Genomic DNA, 21,225 nt, shown 5'->3' on the forward strand with positions numbered 1-21,225 from the left:
TGAAGATAGTGTCTCTTGACCATGTCCTCAGGAAGCCCTCCGGTTGGCAAGATCGTCATGGCCGCTGCTGCCAAACACCTGACGCCCATCACCCTGGAGCTGGGGGGTAAGAACCCCTGCTATGTGGATGACGACTGTGACCCCCAGACCGTGGCCAACCGTGTGGCCTGGTTCCGCTACTTCAATGCTGGCCAGACCTGTGTGGCCCCCGATTACATCCTGTGTAGCCAGGAGATGCAGGAGCGGCTGGTGCCTGCCCTGCAGAACGCCATCACACGTTTCTATGGAGACAACCCACAGACCTCCCCTAACCTGGGCAGAATCATCAACCAGAAACATTTCAAGCGTCTCCAGGGACTGCTGGGCTGTGGCCGTGTGGCCATTGGTGGCCAGAGCGATGAGGCAGAACGCTACATTGGTGAGTCTTCTGCTCCCATCACTGGCACACAGCCCACCTGGGCTGAGGCTCTTCGGTACTGAAGAGGGCTGTGTTGGACCCTAAATGTGAGCTTCAACATGAGTCTTGGATCCTTAAGTTCACCACTCTGGTGCCTTAACTGTGGCTGAGCCTGTGATTCCTAAATTCCAACCTTAGGCCCCACCGCTCTAGACTTACTGAGCTGGAACCCAGACTTAGGGGCTTGAACTTCCATTTGCTGTTCATTGCCCAGAGAGGCCCTGTCCCTAGGCACTCAGACCCCGGAGTCCTGATAGGTCAAGTCCAGTCTGGAACCTTGTTTCCATCCAAGCCCCGACAACAAGTGAGGCTGTTTCTCCCTTTGTCCACAGCACCCACGGTGCTGGTAGACGTGCAGGAATCAGAGCCTGTGATGCAGGAGGAGATCTTCGGGCCCATCCTGCCCATGGTGACCGTGAAAAGCCTGGATGAGGCCATCGGACTTAAAACAAACGGGAGAAGCCGCTGGCGCTGTATGCCTTCTCCAACTGCAGCCAGGTGGGGTCTGCCAGGGCTGGGGCCCCAGAGAAGCTGAAAAGGGGGCAATTAACCACACCTCCTGCTTGGGGCTTTAGACAGATGCTCTGAGTTTAGCAACCACCCTAGTTCCATTGAATACTGCACAAAGACATCCTAGGACAGGACACAGGCAGGGCCACAGGTGCCAGGTGCATGACTGGCCAACTGTCTGCCCTGGCTGGGGCAGCTTCCACTTGCAGCAAGAGATGTGTGAGGAAGCCCCCTCCCCCGTTCTGAGCTGAGCAAAGTTCCTCAGAAACCAAACTCCTATGGGATTGAAGGGCAAGACCGACCAGGACCGCACAGGCAGAGCCTGGTTGGTTGCAGTGGGGATCCACCACACCCTCACAAAGTCGTGACCTCCTCCTCATGGTCTTGGCTATGGGCATAAACTTTTGCCCTCCGTAGCCCTATGAAGTGAGCCGCCAGTGGGTGCTTATAATAAGGGACTGCTCAGTGGAGGGAGGAGCTGGGAAAGGCAATGTAGAGGTGAAAACCCTTAGTTTCCCCAGTGGGACAGTCAGTCAGGGCTCACCTCCTGCCCCATGCGCTCTGCCTCTCTCAGGTGGTGAACCAGATGTTGGAACGCACCAGCAGGGTGGCTTTGGAGGCAACGATGGTTTTCTCTACCTGACTCTACCCGCCCTGCCCCTGGGGGGAGTTGGTGAGTTCCTGGCCCCTCCACAATCCAGGCCCAGCCCCAGAAAGTCCCTTGCTATTCCACCTGAACGTAGGCCCTGGGCCTCATATGGCCTCAGTGTCCCTGTCTGTAAAATGGTTATTTGATTGCCCTGCCTTTCTCTGTTCTCTTGCAAGCTTTGGGCTTCTGGCTCAGGCAGGTGGCTGTTACCCAGGCTGCCAAGCAGGGCTACACAGGTGCTGACCTCACACGCTCACTCTCCGTGTCCTTGCAGGCAACAGTGGAATTGGCAGGTACCACGGCAAGTTCTCCTTCGACACCTTCTCCCACCAGCGTGCCTGTCTGCTGCGCAGCCCCGGGATAGAAAAGCTTAATGACCTCCGATACCCTCCTTATGGTCCCTGGAACCAGACGCTGATAAGCTGGGCCATGGGCTCCCAGAGCTGCACCCTTCTATGAGCACCTCCCTGACTCCCCCCTGCTGCCCAGCCCCTGACCTAACTGAGCTTTCAGCTGCTCCCACATCCCCAGTGGTTCCCGAAAGGCAGGTGTCTGCCTGTGAACACCCCACTTCTAGAACTTTTTCTGAACAGACCTGCAGCCAGGCAGGACCTCCAGGTGGCTGGTTCAATCCCTTCCCAGAGCACAGCCCCCTCAGCAGCCTCCTGACCCTCTGTTTAGACAGGTCTGCTGACAGAGAAGCCCCCTCCCCAAGGTTGGGCAGATCTGGTGACTGAGGAGGACTTCCTTTGTCAGATCATATTCAGGGTCCCAAAAGACAGAGCAGTGGTTCTCACAGGTCCATCCACACCCGGAGGGTGGCTTTGTCCATCTGAAGTCCATGATCTTGAAGCCAGGTCAGGTTAATTGGTGAGTCTGTCTGAAGTGTGTTCATTAGTTACTCTTCTGTTGCTTCTATCAAAAGATCTTACATAGGCAAGTTTAAGGGGGAAAGATTCTCATGTAGCTCATGGCTTCAGGGGGTTCTATCCCCATGATTCAGCAGACATGACAGAATACAGTTCAGCTCATAGGATGGCAGGCCAGGAAGCATCATGAATAAGAAGGAAAACATGGTTGATTAGTCATGTCTGCTCTGGCCCAGGAGGGCTGTGTGCATGTGTTGGCTACATCTCTTTTCCTAGAAAGAGGTAGAATATGAAATTGGAGATTTGGGGCTAAAGAGACAGCTCTGTGGTTAAGAGCACTGACTTTTTCCAGAGGACTGGGATCAGACCCCAGAGTGCACATCACAGCTCATAACCATCTGTAATGCTGGTTTAAGAGGATCCAACACCCTCTTCTGGCCTCAGCAGGTACCAGGCACACATATGATGCCCAGACATACTCATAGGCAAAACACTCATACATGGAAAATAAAATTTAAAAATAGAGTCTTGGAACCAGGTGTGGTGGTGTACTACTTTAATCCCAGCACTTGGGAGGCAGAGACAGGCGAATCTTTGTGATCTTTGTAATGTTAGCCCAGGCTACCTAGTAAGTCCAGGACAGTCAGGGGTATGTAGAGACCCTATCTCAAAAACAAACAAGCAAAAAGCTGGAGACTTCATCTGAACATGGGGAAACTGAGGCCTTGAGTCAAGGCAGGGTTGTACTGCGTTCACAGAGGAAAGCAGGGCTCGAGCTGAGAGACAGTGGCCTTTGTTGAGGATCTTGGGGCTGGAGGCTGGGTAGACAGCATTCCTGGCCCTGGAATTGGTTCCTTGTTCTTCCCCAATCCCCCACCCCTATCCCGGCTCCAGAGCCACTTTCAATTCCCAACCTTGGCTTGCTGGGCTCCTAATCCTTAGAGTCACAGGAAATCTGAGCTAGTGCCCTGAGGTTGAGAAATTAAAAGAAGTGTGGTCTTAGACACTTTGGTGATGGCATCTCCAGAATGGTACATGGGGGACACTGCAGAGACACTAACAGGGACTTATGGATGCATGAAGGAGAGAATGAATAAATGAGAGAGGAACAGATGGGTGTGTGGCTGGTGGCTGGCTGGGAGGCGGTTGGATGGAGGGATGATGGGTTACTGAGAGTAAGTGGCCGGGTGAGTGGCAGGCTTGGGAGCTACCCTGGGGCTCCAGTGGGTCGTGGTGAAATCTAGCCATAGGTGCTGGGCCCACAGTGGTCATTAGCTTCAACCTAGAGTGGCCATAAGAAAATCAACACTATCATCCTTCCTGGTCCAAACCCAGGACATCAGGTTAGCAGGAAGCCAGCAGGACACTGCTGGAGTGAGAGCTGAAGGGGCTGGTCACAGTGAAAGCAGCGGGGAGGGGAGAGAGCGGGGGGGGGGGGGGAGTGTAAATGGGCTTTGGGAGGCCAGGTCTAGTGTAGGAAGGACTCCGGTAGGAGCATAGATCTGTGTGCAGCCACAGCCAGGGGCCTCCTGCCCTTGTGTGGATTGTGCTGGTTAGTGTTTTGATAACTTGAGATAAGCTGGAATCATTTGGAAAGAGGGACCCTCAATTGAGAAAATGTCCCCATCAGATTGGCCTGCAGGCAAGTCTGTGGGTTATTTTCTTGATTAATGAGTGATGGCAGGAGGGCCCAGCTCACCGTGAGTGGTGCCATCCCTGGCAGGTGGTCCAGGACAAGCCAGTAAGGAGTGTTCCTCTGCGGCCTCTGTTTCTGTTCCTGCTTTCAGGTTCCTGCCTTGAGTTCCTGTCCTGACCTCCTTCAGGGTTTGTGCAGGCCTGTTAACCCTTCCTTCCCAAGTAGCTCTGGTCATGGCGTCTTTATCACAGCCACAGAAAGCAGGACACAGTGCAGAGGGCAGAGGACAGAGCTGTCCCCTGGGGCTGTACGTGCAGATCTCACAGGGTTCTCAGTGCCCTCCGGAGGAATACAAAGAGACTTCCCATGCCCCTCTGTCCCAGCATGGCCACCGAAGCCCAACACAAGGGGACAGAAGCCAGCTCTGGCTGGTTGCCATGTCCCCAGTACCCAGCCAGAGCTGGCCCTGCCTGGTACCTAAATCAAATTAATAAGGCAGGGTTGAGGGACAAGAAACAAAGGCCCCCTCAGCTGCTTCTTCCCTCTCCCTCCCCTCAACTAGCCATACACTCTTTGAGAAGGGGCCAAGCGTCTCCACCTAGGCGTCCTCAAGAACTAGTTATGGTGGCCTGGCCACAAGCTCAATGCCCACATGGCTACCCTTCCAGGTCTCCACTTCAGCAAGGCTCAAAATTTAAACTTCTCATTCAATGAACCTTTTACCCAAGCTGGGCCCTCGCCTTCCTCAGCTGTGGTGCTGACTGACTCTCCTCCCCTGCTAGGCCCTCTCTGTCCACTTCCTCAGCTCCTTCTCCCAGTGTAGACTGTGTGGTCTCTGACCGGGTCCACAGCACAGCCTCTCAGGTCCTTCCCCGGCTCTTTCCCTGGGGCTGGCATCCAAAGCACTTTCAGAGAAAGACAAAGCTGGCTGTCATTCCCTAGTCCTTGGCAGAAAACACCAGGCAGATGCCACAAGCCCTGCAAGGCAACAGCCTCCCTCTCAGAGTGGCCTGAGCTCTGTTGCCTAGGAGATTCCATCCCAGAAGGAAGCGGCTACATAACACACAAGTGTGTCTCAGACAGCACCTTTGGAGTCACTGGCAGGGGGATGGGAGGTCATTTGTGAAGGACAGACAGGAACAGCCTCGAGAAGTTGGGGGTGGGGCGGGTGGCCAGTGGCACATCCCTGAGGACTCAGCAGACCATGGACAGGGAACAAGGCTGATGGACCTTGACCAAGATGTGACAGGCAGGCCAGAGGAGCCATAGCCTGGTCAGGAGAGTGGAGGTCAGCCAGGGGCTCCATGATCCTCAGGCATGGGTCTCAGGCCCCAAGGCCCTCTTGGATCAAGATTTACAACTTGGGGAGAGTGGGGAGCTTGGTTCTGATACCTTTTTGGGCCTCAGCTTCCCTAACTAGAGAGATGCTGGGCCTGTGGATACTATGACGGGCATTGCTCTAGCCCGTGTTCACCTTAGGGTGTCCTTGCCCATGCCAGTTTTCCAGGCTTGCACTTGCTCTGCCCCTGCTCCCCACAGCTGTCTCAGGCTCAGAGCTGCCTCACCCCAACTTCCTACACAGGATCCAAGGCCCAGGGAAGACGCCGACTGGGGGTCACACAGCTTCTCAGGGGCCCCTCTGTTTCCTGGGGGTATAACTCATCAGGCCTGCCCCTAGCCTCTATTCATAACTGTGACTGGAGACAGACAGACAGACAGACAGACAGAGAGAGAGAGACAGAGAGAGAGAGAGAGAGAGAGAGAGAGAGAGAGAACTACAATTATGTTGATATGTTGGCTCCCAGCCCCACTGCCCTTCTAGAAACCCGCAGAAACAGAGAAGCCCAGGGAGTGAGGCACTCACTCCTCACTGCTGCCCTCCCCACAGCTCTGTGCCTCCTGGCAGGAAGGGCTAGAACACTGCCACCCGCCTAAACAGCCAAGAATTCCTACTTCTGGGTCCCTGCCGGAGTCAGCAGCTGGGCGGCCTTCAGACTGAACACCAAGGCTTTGGCCTGGAGCACAGGGGGACTGGGAAACACTCGGGCCGACTGATCTGCTTGCTGGACTCTCCTCCAACACCCCGCCACCTCCGGGGTAAGGGCTTGGTGAACAGCTGCTAGGAACTGTTGACAAAAGGTTCAGCGACCCCCTGTGTAGGCCTTATGAACGTCTGCCTCTCTCTGGAGGCCCGGAGGCCCGAGACTCCAGAAAGCGTTCTCAGGACCACACTCCAGCTGCCTCCAGCTCTCTGCCAAAGGACGGTTGCTCTGCGGGGAACAAAGGTGAGCCACAGGGACCCACTCTCCCCACGTTGACTTCGCAGACAGGGCCTGGGAGGATAGGGAGCGGCTCAGGCTACCTGAGTCAGCGATCTCCCTGGCTTGAGGAAAGTTAGCCCAGAGGACCCTGGCCACCCAGATGGTCAGCTTGAACTTACAGCAGGGACAGTCTTAGAGTGAGGGCATCCTGGGACAGGTGCTCATGTGTGGACAGTCGGCAGACACAGTTAACCGAGCAGCACGCTTAAGCGGGTTGCATGGTTCACCGCCTCCATCTTGCCTCTCTCCTCAGAGACCTCTGAACAGTGCTTGGCTCCTGCCAGGGGACAGTTGAGCTCAGTGGGAGGGACAGCCCCAGTTCAGGGGACAAGGACTTCTCCTTTGCCCTTCCCCAGGACCCTATAGAGGCAGGAGGGAACGGGAAGGGTCAGACCCTGTCTTCCAGGTCCAACTGTCTCCTGTGTTCAGTGTACCCTTAGCTACTCTGCCTGGGCCTCAGTTTCCACATCTGTAAACTGGGTCTGAGGGTTGTTTCCCAAAACAGAGCAAATAAAGCCATTTCAGTTACAGCATCCTTGAAGACCACAAAGTCTAAGCAAAACATTTTGCAACTTTGTTTGAAGCATCAACGAACTATACTGAACCCCATGGGTCACAGCCTTAAAGAAGTGGGGAGAGCCAGGAGGTGGTGGCGCACGCCTTTAATCCCAGCAGTTGGGAGGCAGAGGCAGGAGGATCTCTGTGAGTTTGAGGCCAGCCTGGGCTACAGAGTGAGTTCCAGGAAAGGCGCAAAGCTACACAGAGAAATCCTGTCTCGAAAAACCAAAAAAATTAAAAATTTTTTTTAAAAAAAAGTGGGGAGGTCCCCTTGAGAGATGCAAGGACAGAGGGTGATGCTAAAGAGGCAGAAGGATGGGGACTTCTTTTCTGATGGCCCCCAAGGTACCGGGCTGGTGCAGCCACAACCAAGTCACTACCCACTGCCCTCTGTCTTAAGTAGCCTCATGGGAAGCGCCTCTCAGGAAAGCAGGCAGGCCTTGTCTACCCGTGAGGGACCAGGCCCTGGGCTTCCTTGCCAGCTGGCAAAGCCCAGTCCTTTCTGAGGACTGGGAGTCGTCGGTCCAAGTCAGGAATCTCTGTGATTAATTTTCCAAGGGTAAGTGCAGTTCCAGCAGGGCACCTCAGAGGCCCTGGCAGGTAGAACTGTCCCCATTCCCAGAGGAGGAGCAGAGGGCAAGAACAGGAGCCTGCCCCAGGGACCTGGACCCATTAGACTGTGGGGAGTGAGGGCAGGTGGAGCTTAGGGGGTGGAGGTGGGGCCCTGTGAACTTTGGCTGATTGGCTGTCAGCCCAGCCACCGCCCCAGTTCTCCACTAACTGGGCACAAATACTTCCTGCCTGGGGCCTCCAGGCCTGTAAATACAGTGGGCTAGGAGGTGGACAGACACATCAGGCCTGTGGTCTAGGGAAGCCCAGACACGTACAACAGGTAAGAGGCCTCGCAGAGGCTTCCTGCCAGTTCAGAGGAGGGTGCAGGTGTGGCCTGGGGCCCACATGCTTGCTACATAGCTAATGGGGTGACAGTCTCTTCTCCCTGGAAAGCTTGGCATTGGCTTACCATCTATAAAATGGGTGTGTAGTTCTCTGGTGAGGATGGTGTGGGTGGGACCAGGCCACCCTTCTGAATGTCTGAGTTCCTCTTCTCAGTTTAGGTGTGTTAGACCTGAGTGGGGGGAAACATTTCCACAGCTGTCTGATTGAAGCAAGCTGTATTTAGAGGTGTACAAGGAACTGGCCAGGTGACAGTCTCCCCCTAAGTCAGGGTTTCAGAGAGCAGCCCCTTACTGGCTTTTGAGGTCCCTTTATGGGAAGGGTTAGATTGATGGAAAACAGCTGTGGAGATTATTAGCTGTTAGCACATGGACAGAAGAGTGGGGGACTCAGGGTTCAAGGCTGCTGGTGGGAGTGGGGTAGATAAGTGCAAGAACACGTCCACCGGTGTTCAGGAGGTTAACAAGGAGGCAAAGGGCCGGGCATACATCATGGGGTCACAAGTTCAGCACAGGTTGAAAAACATGGTTTGCAGGATGCATTCGGTTTAGGGAACAGAAACTTGTGTAAGGCATGGAGACTTAATAACAATGTATGACAATGTGGCTCCTGAACAATGTGGCTCTCATGTTGGTTTCACAGGTGGAAGAAACTCCTAAAATCGTCAAGGAAAGTCTCCTCCAAGAGAAAATCGGGAGAGCGACACTCACCCTTAAAGGTTCCAAGTGGAACAAAAATTTAGCTGATGGTGTCCTTGAACTTGGCTTCTGGGTACAGGTGGGACACAGCTGACACTACCACTTAGCTACCTCCTCACGAGCAGCCCCCTGTCTCAGACTTCTCAGGGCCTGAGGAGCTCCCCCTACTGTCCAGCTCTGTCTCTTGTGGACCCCTGACCCACACTAGGATGTGTTCCCTTCCTGTGCCCCGGGAGCCCCTGCGCCGAGTGGCTGTGACTGGGGGCACCCACGGGAATGAGATGTGTGGCATCCACCTGGCCCGGCAGTGGCTGCGGGCCCCAGGGGAGCTGCAGAGACCCAGCTTCTCGGCCATGCCAGTTCTGGCCAACCCAGCAGCCACAGCTGCCTGTCGCCGGTACATGGACCGTGATCTCAACCGCACTTTCACCCTTCCCTTCCTCAAGTGAGTAGGCCTGGCCAGGTTGGCTGGTCCACAGCAGGGTAGTAGTATCCCTGCAGACCCACCCCTGTGGATAGCAAGCTACCCCTGCCTTTGCTCTTCAAGATCTAAATGAATGTCACCTCTTCCACAAAGTCTATCCTGATGGCAAGCTGGGTCGGTCACTGAACCTGGGTCAGACTCTTACCAGCTGGAGTGAGATTAGCATGGGGAATAGGGCCAAGGTGTGAGCCTCAGGTTACTGGGGACACAGAGGAAGTGGGAGGGAGGTGCTCCATGCAGCATCCAACCTGGCAAAAGCAGTCAGGGAAGGCTTCTTGTAGGAGGTCGCATCTCAGCCAAGCCCTCCAAGGTGAGAAGTTAGCCAAGAAAAAGGAGATTGATTGAGACGATGGGACTGGTGTCCCTTACTTCCTCCCCACAGTTCCACAGCTACTCCCGATGACCCATATGAGGTGACAAGAGCCCGAGAGTTGAACGAGCTACTGGGTCCCAAGGGCACAGACCAGGCTTTCGACTTTATTCTAGACCTGCACAACACCACAGCCAACACTGGAGTCTGCCTCATCTCTGACAGCTCCCAAAACTCCCTCAACTTGCACCTGTGCCACTACCTACAGGTAGTCAGTCCCTAGAGGCAGGAGAGGGAGGGCAGGGAGGGGGCAGAGTGACCAGTGCCACCTCTGCCTGTCCCCTGTCCCCAGGGGCCTGCCACCTGCAGGTACTCCGGACTCTCTGTGAACCTTCCAACCAAGGGAGAGAAGTGGGGCAGGGTGGATGACTCTGTGCTTCCTGTACACTGCTCTTCCCAGCCTCAGTGCCTCAGTTTCCCTCTCAAGAAGGCCTGGGTCCTGACTGGCCCTTCTCACCCCACAGCTTCAGAACCCGGGGCTTCCCTGCCGCCTCTTTGAGTACAATTCACCAGGGATGGAGACCTACAACTTGGAATCTGTGGCCAAGAAAGGAATCTGTGAGGGGGTTGTGGGGGAAGGAATCAGCAGGGAGAGGAAGGAAAGGGGCAGAAGGCGGAGTCAGGGCCTGGAGAGGTGGAGTTGGAAGGGGTGGGAAGACGCTGGGAGGGCGAAATCAGGACCCAGAAGGGCAGGACCTCCTCTAGGTGTCTGGGCCTGGGACACCTGCCTAACACCTCCTTTCCTGGTCCCCAGGTCTGGAGATGGGCCCCCAGCCTCAGGGCGTGCTGCGGGCCGACCTGTTCTCCCGGATGAGAGCTCTGGTGGCGTCCATTCTGGACTTCATCGAGCTCTACAACCAAGGTGGGGCCCCGTAGTAGCTTGCAGGGACACTGCGGTCTGAGGAGAGGGCTGGCTCCCGAAAACTGAGAAATGGACAGACGGTCATACCCAACCTCTACACAGGCATGGCCTTTCCCGCCTTTGAGATAGACATCTACAGGAACTTGGGCAAGGTGGACTTCCCACGCACCGCGGACGGTGACCTGGCTGGCACTGTGCACCCTCAGCTGCAGGTCAGTACTGTGGGGAGCATGTGGGGGGGTACTCTGAGAGTCAGACAGAGCCCCACTACCTTAGAATCCCTGGCTGGACCAGAGGCTGGTCCAGTCCATGCCTGCACCTGGAGCGCCACCTAGCGCCTGGCACTCAGAGCCCCGGCAATCTTCACACTCTTGGGGGTCCGCTCTTTGAAGAAGCAGAGGGGAGCGGACAGGACCCAAGTCACTTGATTGGAAGTGCAAATATGTGAGCAGCCCCGTGTCTGTGAGCTAACTTTCCACAAGGGGTCGCTGTTGAACAGGGTCTTATGCAGTCTTGCGGCCTTTTCCTGCAGCGGTCTTACTTAGTACTTTTGAGAGTATTTGACACCTGGTAGAGCATTCTAACTCAGGATTGCCCATATGCTTTGCAAATGCTATGTAACAACAGTATTTTTAGGGAGTTTACCTTAAAAAAATATATATAAGCATTCTGTATTTTGTCCAAGAGGGGACTGTACAGAAGCAATTCTGGTGAGAGGGTATTTCCTGATGATGTCATAGCCATCCTAATTTGCACAGTATGCTCCATGAAGTTCTTGTAGTTGATGACACATCTCTCAGAACTAACCTTGTCTTTAGTCAGTGCTCCTTGGCAAGCCTGGAGTTACTCCCTCTGGGGGGATGGGGTGCAGAGGTCATAGCCCCAGCAACCTTGGCCTTGGCTCTTCTCCTAGGACCACGACTTTGAGCCACTGAGGCCTGGTGAACCCATCTTCAAGCTGTTCAGTGGCGAGGACATACTGTATGAGGGGAACTCCATTGTGTACCCTGTGTTCGTTAATGAGGCCGCCTACTATGAGAAGCATGTGGCTTTCCTGAAATCTGAGAAGATCCGGGTTTCTGTGCCTGCCCTGCCAGAACTGACCGCCAGCTCCACCCTCGCCCCCTAACCCAAGTCATACCTGCCTGGTCTCAGTGTCCCTTTCTGAACAATCAGTCCTAAGGCACAGTTCCAAGCCCAGGGTCCACTGTCCTACCCTAGGCACCATGTCCCTTGACAGACAACCAATCTCATGATATAAATGCAATGTGCCTGGAGCCCACAGTTCCTGTTTTCTGCCCAGCATGGCCTCTCCTTGAATAGGGAGGTGGGTGGAGGAGAGGAGGGATGCCCACAGGACTATGCACGGACCTGCACATGTGAGCATAGCATGCTGAAGAGGAAAACTGGGGGAAGGGCCACCAGTGTAACCTTGGACCTGGGAACAGTGGTAGCAGTCTCCGTGCCCACATTTAGCCACACATCCTGGAAATAGAGAGAGATCCTCTATGTGGAGAAAGATCTGGAGAGGGACTTCCAGACCCCAGGAGGGATCCCCGTCCCTACAGATATGTGCCCATGTAAGCATTCACAGCTGTGCGTGTCCAGGTGTGTGCCTACCAAGTGTTCTTAGTGTATGGGTGTGTTCCCAAGAGTCCTGGGCCCGCAAATGTTCTTTTTAGGTGACTCAAGGGATTCAGGATGCAGAAGGAGTGTACCCAGGGCAACTGCCCAGCTGCTGGGCACTGGGGGGAGATGGCTTGGGTCGGGGCAGAAGGAAGCTTACCAGGAGCCAAAGTCGCTTTACCACCATTACCACCCTCTCTACCTCCTTCCACCCACCATCATCAGGGGGGTGAACATGAACTGAAATCTGAGAGGATCCGGTCTCTGTGCCTGCCAGGACTGACTTCTGGTTCCACCCTTGGCTCCTTAACCCTACTGCAAGGTCCTAGTGGTGTCCCCCAGTCCTCACCCAGGTGCCCTCCTGGGCAGGCCCAGCGTTGCAAACCACCCAGGAAAGGTCAGGATGCTGGGGCCCAGAGCTCTGTCCCCTGCTGCTTCACTCTGGCCTCTGCAGTCTGCCTGGCTCATTTGTCTCCCTGCGGCCATGACTGCCATGCTGCCTCCTGGTATTGAGCTGTGAGATGAGAAGGTGTGAAGGATATGGGCGCGCCAGGGACCAGCTGGCAGACAAGATGGATGAGAGGGCAGTGGGGGCCAGCAGGAGCCTGGGGCAGGAAAGCAGGCCAGTTAGGGAGGGGTGCGGGATGGCTTGCCTTGCTTAGTGTGTTCACGTGCCGGGCTGTGTCCCCTGTGTGGACAGACTACACACACACACAAAAGCTCCATCCACTGTCCTGACGAGAGTGGGCCTCTGGGTTCATGAGTGTGCTTGTAGGCATGTGAGTTAGCATGTCTTAGGATCATGTGTGTGTTTCCCATTACATACATCACAGGCAAGCACACACACATGACAAGACCCATCAGAAGCCCAGGCTGGCCCACTTCTGGAGGAGGAACTGCAGACTGGGAAGAACCCCCATGCCTCTCTGTCTCTCCTCCTTCCCACCCACAACACTGAATCCTGGGGCACACTTCGTTGGAGTTCCCTGGGAGATTCTGGCACCCTTAGACTTGTAGACAGCACCCTTCTTGCCTGGCTGAGAGTTCCAGAGCCACTGTCACTGCCTTTCACACAGTGGAGTATGGATCTGTGCAGGGTGGGATTCTCCCCGAATCCGTGTGTGTGTGTGTGTGTGTGTGTGTGTGTGTGCGCGCGCGGCGCGTGCGTGAGCGCATGTCTGTCCAGCTTCAGGCTGGAATCTGAGGCTGAGGGCATGGAATGAGTGTCAGGGAGAGGCAGGACATTCTAGCCTGAGTGCGCTACCCTCAGAGAAAAGCACCCCTCCAGCCATGGGTTTGGGTCCTGCCCGTTTGCCCCTGGCAGACACCATGGTTTCTATGACCCTAGTCTAGCACCAGACTCTAAGGAAGCCTGGGTATTCCCTCCCAGGGTGGGCTGAGGTGGCCTGGCCAGGTGAATTTCTGTGGGCCATTTAGTACAGGCCACTAGTCAAGGGGTGCCCTCAGCTAAGGAAGTGTGGGGCTTAGAGGAAGCCCCACCCCTGGACAGTGACTAGGCTTCCCTCAGGACAGATGGGGAAGCTTGGAGGAGGTGCCTGGCAAGGCTGGAGAGGACCAGTGGGTCGAGTGGAAGCACAACCTGCCTCAGTCTACCCTAATGAAGATGACAGGTGACCATCAGGTGAGGATATGACCCCTGCTATGCTGTTCTCAGCTAAGGCTGGATCACCCCAGACAAAGATGATTATTCACTGAAGCCAGGGAAACTGAGGTAATCAGGACTGGTGGGAGGATCTGAATATCTTTTTTTTTTTTTAACCTTTTAGAGCTCTATTGGGAGAGAGAGAGAGAGAGACAGAGACAGAGACAGAGACAGAGAGACAGAGAGAGACAGAGACAGAAAGAGAGACAGAAAGAGACCACGTGGAGGGAAGAGAGCGGAAAGAGAAAGGGCCTGAATATCTTACTACCCAATCTGGAGCGCTCCCGCCTCTCTTGTGTTTCCTGCTTGTCGCTTGCCCCATACAATACCAGTAGGCTGGGTCTTAGGCTAGGAGGGAGGGCATCACCTCTGCACTTAGCCTTCATCAGCTGCCTCCCCTTCAGCCCTTCCATCTAGCCAGATCCTGGCCCCCGTGGAAACCAGGCTGTCCTCAAGATGGCAGCCCACCCCCACCTGCACTGGGCCCATTGATCTGGAATAGCTGGGGGCTCTTAGCTGGAGAAGGGAGAGAGGGAGCTTTGCAACGTCACAACCTCCCCACCTGCCCCCTTCCACAGGCGCCTGCCCCTGGAGCTAAATCCAGCCAGTGGCCCAGCTCCAGACAGTACGATCAGAGGTGGTCTGGAGACGCTCCTCTCACCCCCAGACATCCCAGAGCCAGACTTTCTGAACATCCAGACCAGGTGCCAGCTCAGGAGGACAAGCCCTGGCCAGGGACGTGGTCAATCGAGGAGGGAAGGACAGTCCTGGAGCTGGGACTTGTACACGCTTGAGAGTGAAGTGTTGCTGAGCACAGAAGCCAACCCAGTGTCGCTGGCTACCCCTGCCTGGGTGAGGCTGCATCCCAGCCTGAGCTGAGATCCGCATGGCAGGTCGGTATGGTTCAGGCAGTAGAGGTGGCTTCATAAGTGCATGGGGTTCCAGGACTTGGGCAACTGGATGGGGGACTCCCTAAGCTATGGCCTCAGATCCAGCCAATCTTTCCCAAAGGTCTCCACCCCCTGCTGCAATCCCAGGATCTTTTTGTTTTGTTTGGTTTTTCGAGACAGGGTTTCTCTGTGTAGTTTTGCGCCTTTCCTGGATCTCACTCTGTAGACCAGGCTGGCCTGGAACTTACAGAGATCCACCTGGCTCTGCCTCCGAGTGCTGGATTAAAGGCGTGTGCCACCACAGCCCAGCTGATCCCAGGATCTTGTAACATGTCAGTATTCATGGGTCAGGGGTAGTCAGGGCTGTGGCAAAATCCTGGCCTCACATGCTCTGTTGGCAGTCCAGTAGTGGCACTGCCTACCTGGTGACATGTTAGACACCTCTAGCCACCTTTTTATTGTTTATAATTATCATATGTGCAGTTTCCTGCATATATATGCATGTAAGTGTACGTGGTAGGGGGGGCAGCCGGGGAACTCATGTGGGCGTCAGAGGACAGCTTCTGTGGAGCTGGTTCTCTCTTTCCAGCTTGGTTGGTTCTGGGAACAACACTCAGGTCATCTGGCTTCCGTGGCAATCATCTCACCTGCTGAGCTATCTCATCAACCCTCCCATCTCTCTTCATCTGTCTGTCCGGCAGTCTCCTTTGCTCAGGCTCACCTGGTAGCACTGTTGGGAATGGAGACCTGGCCTCCTGCCTCCTGGCCATCAGGGATTCTGTAGGTCCTCCTGTCCTCAGCCCCTGACTGGGATAGTGTTCACTGATTTTTGTTTCCGTATTGAACAGAGGTCTCACGTAGCTGAGGCTGACCTTGAATTCTGTGTATAACTGAGAGTACCTTCAGCTTCTGAGCATTGGGAGTGTGAGTGTGCACCCACCACATCTAGCTCAAAATAACCTTCTTTAAAATCCAGTACGGGCATTAAAAACAAGTCCCCCTACCTGCTAGGCAAGTGCTCAACTGCTGAGCTAGATCCCCAGCAAAACCTTTAAATTGTGGCCAGGATATATAATGTAAAATTTACTGTATTGACCATGTTTAAGCATACAGCATTAGGTATTAGGACATTCATGGCTGTGTATCGCTCACCACAGTCTCTTTGCTTCTTATAAAGCTGAAACTCTCATCCCCACTGAACTTTTCTCGTCCTTCTGGGTCCTGGCAACCACCACTGAACTTTGTGTTTCTAACTCTTTACCTTCTGTGAATAGAATTGTACAGTTTGGCCCTGTGCTTCTGGCTTATCTCACTGAGAATGTACACACACACTCACACACACACACACACACACACACACACACACACACACACAGCCTCAGAAAGTCCTTGCCTTTGCAGGGTGAATAGTAGCCATTGTGAGCTACATTTTATCACCTACTCATCTGTTAGTGGACACTCGATTGTGTCTGCCTTTTGGCTATTGCAAGCAATGCTGCCCAGAGGTGGGTGTGCAGACACCTTTGTGTGGGTTCCTGTTTTGGTGACGCCATGTTTAGTTTTGCAAGAAGCCTCTGATCTCCACAACAGCTGCGCCATTGTAAATCCCTACCAACCCTAGCATTCCAGTTTCCCCACAATTCCCCACACTTGTTAAATCCTGGCTTCTGTTCTTGTCCTAGCAGCCATCCTGACGGCTGGACCTGCTGTCTTACTGAGAATAGTAGCACTGTTGGTTTACTTGTAGGTTTTGAATCAGAGTCCTATCCATTCTGTTTGCTTGTTAATTTTCTTTTAATTGTTTTTCCTTTTTTTTTTTTTTTTTTTTTGAGACAGAATCTCACGTGGTCCAGGCTGGCCTCAAACTTACTATATAGCTAAGAAGAGCCTTGAACTTCTGATCCTCCTGCCTCTACCTCTCAAGTCCCAGCATTACAGGCATGTACTACCATGTTGCTGTGTTTTTAATGTGGTGCTGGGGATCAAATCTAGCGATTTGCACACACTAGGCAAGCAATCTACCAACTGAGTTGTGTCCCCAGCCTCTCGTCATTATTTTATGTTAATATTTATTTATTTTGTGTGTGTGCTGGTTAACTGTTAACTTCACGCAAACTAGACACATTTGTAAAGAGGGAATTCACCTGAGGAACTGCTCGAATCAGATTGTCCTGTGGGCATGTCTCTAGGGCATTTTTCTTGATTTAAGATTGATGTGGAGGATGCAGTCCACTGGTGTGTGGTGCCAGGTAGGGGTCCTGGGTCGAATAAGAAACCAAGATGAGGACCGGGCAGTGGTGGTGCACGCCTTTAATCCCAGCACTCAGGAGGTAGAGGCAGATGGACCTCTGAGTTCAAGGCCAGCCTGAGCTACAGAGTGAGTTCCAGGACAGCCAGGGATATACAGAGAGAAGCCTGTCTTGAAAAACAAAAACAAAAGAAAGAAAGAAAGAAAGAAAGAGAGAGAGAAGAGAGAGAGAGAGAGAGAGAGAGAGAGAAAGAAAGAAAGAAAGAAAGAAAGAAAGAAAGAAAGAAGGAAGGAAAGAAAGAAAGAAAGGAGGAAAGAAAGGAAGGAAGGAAGAAAGAAAGAAAAGAAAAAAGAAGAGAGAGAGAGAGAAAGAAGGAAAGAGAGAGAGAAAGTAAGCAAGCTGAAGGAACCCTGAGGAGAAAGCCACTGAGCAGTCAGTGCTCTCCCATGGCTTCAGTTCCTGCCTCCAAGCTTCTGCTGGAGTTCCGAGCCCGACTTGCCTCAATGATGAGCCAAATAACCCCTTTCCTCCCCAAGTTGCTGTCAGTCTTGGTGTTTACGACACTAACAGAAAGCAAACTATCACAGTGTGCGCGAACGGAGGTCAGAGGACAAATCAGTTTCTCCTTCTACCACACGGGGCCTGGGAATTGAACTCAGGTATTCGGGCTTAGCAGCAAGCTCCTTCACCTGCTGGGCCCATATCATAGCCCAAGTATCTTTTTTTAGCTGGGGATCGAACCCAGGTCCTTGTGCTTGCTAGGCAAGTGCTCTACCACTGAGCTAAATCCCCAACCCAAGTATCACTATTTTGACTGGAGAGTTTGGAAGCTTTTGGCCAAGGTTTGTATTGGAAATTGTGACAGAGACTGTCCAGAACATGGTGTGTGTGTGTGTGTGTGTGTGTGTGTGTGTGTGTGTGTGTAGTGGGGTGGGGGTGGGGTTGCACCGCCATGAACATCCTAATGCCATGAGTTGTATGCTTAAACATAGTTAACACTGTAAATTTTTTACATTATGTATACTCTAGCCACAATTTAAAGGTTTTGATGGGGATATAGCTCAGGTTTCAGGTCTAAGGAAGATCATTTAGATAATTCAGGTGGCCTGAGATCCCCTGTCAGCCCCTTTCCCCGTAAACAACATTAGGCAGCTGGGGTTCCACAGAGCTTTCTAAGCTCCTGTTGCCTTTCCTCACTTTTACACCATCTGTAAACACGTCACCTGTGGAGAGTCTCCTGTGTGTCACACTCAGCCCTCCACACCCAATGTGTGGGTCTGCCCTGTGAGACGGGGAAACTGGGGGTCCAACAGGTGAGACAACTCGTCCAAGGCCATGTAGCTCTTGTCTCTGCTCTCCAGAAACTTTTGGGGGAAAGACTTTAGATCAGGAACAGTGACTGTAATCCCAGCACTTGAAAAGATGAGGCAGGAGGATTCCTTCTAGCTCATGGCCAACCTTGGCTCCCGAATTCGACCAACACTCTCATCCAGATAGTTGTGGTGACACATGGTTGTAACCCTAGGCCTGGGAAGTGGAGGCAAGAGGCTCCAAAGTTCAAGGATATCTTCAGTTACATATTGAGTTTGAGGCCAGCCTCGGCTACATGAGACTGTGTCTCAGGAAAAAAAAAAAAAAAAAAAGACAAGTTCACTGTAACTGAATATGAGGTGATGTTTTATGACAAAACTGGGAACATGGCCAGGTGGTGGTGGCGCACACCTGTAATCCCAGTACTCAGGAGGCAGAGGCAGGCGGATTTCTGTGAGTTTGAGGCCAGCATGGGCTACAAAGTGAGTTCCAGGAAAAGGCGCAAAGCTACACAGAGAAACCCAGTTTCGAACAAAAAAAAAACAAAAACAAAAACAAAAAACCCTGGGAACAGAAGCCTGGCAGGCAGGGAGGCCTTCCAGAGGAAGAGGCGTGTGGATACTACCTGAAAGATGAGGCTGAATGGACAGTGAGTCAGGCCAGCAAGGTCAGGGCTCACAGATTCACCCTCTTTCCACAGTCTTCCTGTCTGCTGGCTTAGGGGTACTTGCTCCCCCAGAGACCTACACCCCTCCTGTGACCAGTGCCAGCTGGGAGCCCCGGCTGGGGATGTCATTTCCATCAGGTTCTTGCACCATACCCACAGAAGCCCAAGCCATGGTGGAGCCCACTGGGCAGGGCCCCAAGAACCCACGTGTGTCCAGTGTGATGGTACAGTTGGAGATGAAGCCACTGTGGGAAGAATTCAACCAGCTGGGCACGGAAATGATTGTCACCAAAGCGGGCAGGTATGGGCATGGACAGTGGGGGCTGGGCAGGGGGTGAGGGCCATGGCCAGGCTGAGCACCTCCCTCCCACAGGAGGATGTTCCCCACCTTCCAAGTGAAGATCTTGGGCATGGACACATTGGCTGACTACGCTCTGCTCATGGACTTCATCCCGCTGGATGACAAGAGATACAGGTCTGGGCCCCGGGGGGTGGGGGATGGTGCTGAGGACTGGAACTGGACCCCAAGGGTGGACAGGGTGATGTGGAGCCCTTCTGAGTTCATGCCCAGGAGGCCTAGCCTGGAGCAACAGCCTTTAGGCAGAAGGAAGCCCAGCATAGAGGGGATGGGCAAGCCTGAGGCAGGCACAGGCATGCACACATGCAGAATTAATTAAAAAATGAAGGATCGTCACCAGGCAGCCTGAGCATGCTGGGTCAGGGTCAGCCTCTTCACCATTCCCTTGGTCAGATTTGGCACTGAGCAGGATGGAGACAGCCCTTGACCTCTCACCATGCCCCCCAGGTATGCCTTCCACAGCTCTGCCTGGCTGGTGGCTGGCAAGGCCGACCCCGCCACACCTGGCAGAGTGCACTTCCATCCAGACTCGCCAGCCAAGGGCGCCCAGTGGATGCGTCAGATCGTGTCCTTCGACAAACTCAAGCTGACCAACAACCTGATGGATGACAACGGCCATGTGAGGCACAAGCCGCTAAGCCACTGGGGAGGGGCTGAGCCAGTCCAGCAGGGTGGCAGCCTGACTGGGACGAAGCCTGGAGCTAGAGCTGGCAGGGCTGACGTGGGATTCGAATGGGCATCTGAAGGAAGAAGAGGAGGAAGGTGCAAGAGGAGGCTGTTTGAAGCCTAGAGACAGCCTGAGCAGAGGTCCTGAGGCCAGAAAGTATGGAGTGAGTTGGGAGGCTGCCAGGAGAAGGGAAGACAAGAGAAGCAGTGGGTAGACTCTTACACAGGGCCAGGTGCTAAGGTGAGAACCCCGGCTCTTCCTCTCTGTGGAGGGAGCTACAGAGGGTTTAGAGCAGGTGGTGTGTCCTGCCCAGCTGCTGTGTGGAAACCAGGCAGGGCAAGATGGGGAGGTAGGGAGGCCAGTCAGGATATAGAGCTCAAAGATGACGGGGCTGGCTAACATGGGGATGGGTTGGAGAGGTAACCAGATTCTACGTAGTTCTGAAGGTAGAGTAGAGATGGGCCATGGGCAAGAAGGGGCAGAAGAATCATGGGCCCAGGGAGGGTGGCTGCACCAGCTGAACCCCTGCACTCACTCGGCTCCCACCCTCCTACAGATCATTCTCAACTCCATGCACCGTTACCAGCCCCGTTTCCATGTGGTCTTTGTGGACCCACGCAAGGACAGCGCCCGCTATCCCAGGAAAACTTCAATCCTTTGTTTTCACGGAGACCCAGTTCACAGCTGTGACAGCCTATCAGAACCACCGGGTGGGTCATACCAGAGCTCATGAAGACCAGCCCATCTCTGAGTGGTGGAGACTGAGGCTGGAGGTTCCTCCTGTCTCCTGGACATCTGCCTTCATGCTGGCTCTGGAGGTCCTAGGCCAAGGGGGTCTGGGTCCTGCTGACTGGGAGTTCCTAGGGGACAGAGTGGCTAAGTGTGGGCTCTTTGGGGCCCAACGGCTGGAGGCCAGCCCATAACTATACTTTCTCTCTGTAGATCACACAGCTGAAAATTGCCAGCAACCCCTTTGCCAAAGGCTTCAGAGAGAGTGATGCGGACCCATGGTACTAAGTTACTCCTGCTTTCTTGCTCTAAGCCCAGCCCTGCCTCCAGGTTCCACCCAAGCAGCTCCAAAGGCCTTCGCTCCTGACTTGTTTTATGGTTATGTCCTCTGGCTTGCCTATCTGACTCTGACCATAATGTCTGGGGTGGGGGTTCCCCTTGGCCTCCTACCTGATTCCTATTTGCCCTGTCTTCAGGCCTGTGTCCCCAAGGCCACTGCTCAGCATCTCGGCCCGCACGCGTAGCAGTCTCGGTCCTTGCCTGCTTACGGGTTCTGCAGAACGAGAGAAAGGTGAGAACCCGAACACAATGCCAGGGACACGCAGGCCTCCAGGAAGGGGCTCCACCGTGATCAGCAATATCCCCACCTAGGCAGAAAGGCCCAGGGAAGAGAGAGCAGGGCAGGGGCATGGTATAG

General features: G+C 54.0%; 1 protein-coding gene and 2 pseudogenes across 2 annotated transcripts; all 3 read left to right on the plus strand.

The window, feature by feature from the left end:
• Positions 1-33: 33 nt before the first annotated feature.
• LOC118575746 lies at positions 34-2,558 on the plus strand (annotated as a pseudogene).
• A 3,754-nt stretch (positions 2,559-6,312) lies between these two features.
• LOC118575743 (N-acyl-aromatic-L-amino acid amidohydrolase (carboxylate-forming)-like) lies at positions 6,313-11,645 on the plus strand. 2 transcript variants are annotated; one of them, XM_036176161.1, is made up of 7 exons: positions 6,313-6,406; positions 8,597-9,097; positions 9,519-9,714; positions 9,971-10,064; positions 10,261-10,368; positions 10,471-10,580; positions 11,282-11,645. In XM_036176161.1, the coding sequence occupies exons 2-7, from the start codon at positions 8,862-8,864 to the stop codon at positions 11,495-11,497; spliced, it is 960 nt and encodes a 319-aa protein (XP_036032054.1). In that variant the 5' UTR covers positions 6,313-6,406; positions 8,597-8,861; the 3' UTR covers positions 11,498-11,645. The 2 variants fall into 2 exon arrangements, with proteins under 2 accessions (XP_036032054.1, XP_036032055.1); XM_036176162.1 differs by lacking the exon at positions 6,313-6,406 and adding an exon at positions 7,323-7,559.
• A 2,842-nt stretch (positions 11,646-14,487) lies between these two features.
• LOC118575744 lies at positions 14,488-20,830 on the plus strand (annotated as a pseudogene).
• The last annotated feature ends 395 nt before the right edge of the window (positions 20,831-21,225 follow it).

This window comes from Onychomys torridus, unplaced genomic scaffold (genome assembly GCF_903995425.1).
Source record: "Onychomys torridus unplaced genomic scaffold, mOncTor1.1, whole genome shotgun sequence".
Taxonomy (NCBI): Eukaryota; Metazoa; Chordata; class Mammalia; order Rodentia; family Cricetidae; genus Onychomys; species Onychomys torridus.

Bases quoted from the DNA above. Each gene is read 5' to 3' on its own strand.
- LOC118575743 (XM_036176161.1), top strand. From the start codon at position 8,862: ATGTGTTCCCTTCCTGTGCCCCGGGAGCCCCTGCGCCGAGTGGCTGTG. The intron at 9,098-9,518 runs GTGAGTAGGCCT...TCCTCCCCACAG, and splicing joins TTCACCCTTCCCTTCCTCAA to TTCCACAGCTACTCCCGATG. The intron at 10,065-10,260 runs GTGAGGGGGTTG...CCTGGTCCCCAG, and splicing joins TGTGGCCAAGAAAGGAATCT to GTCTGGAGATGGGCCCCCAG.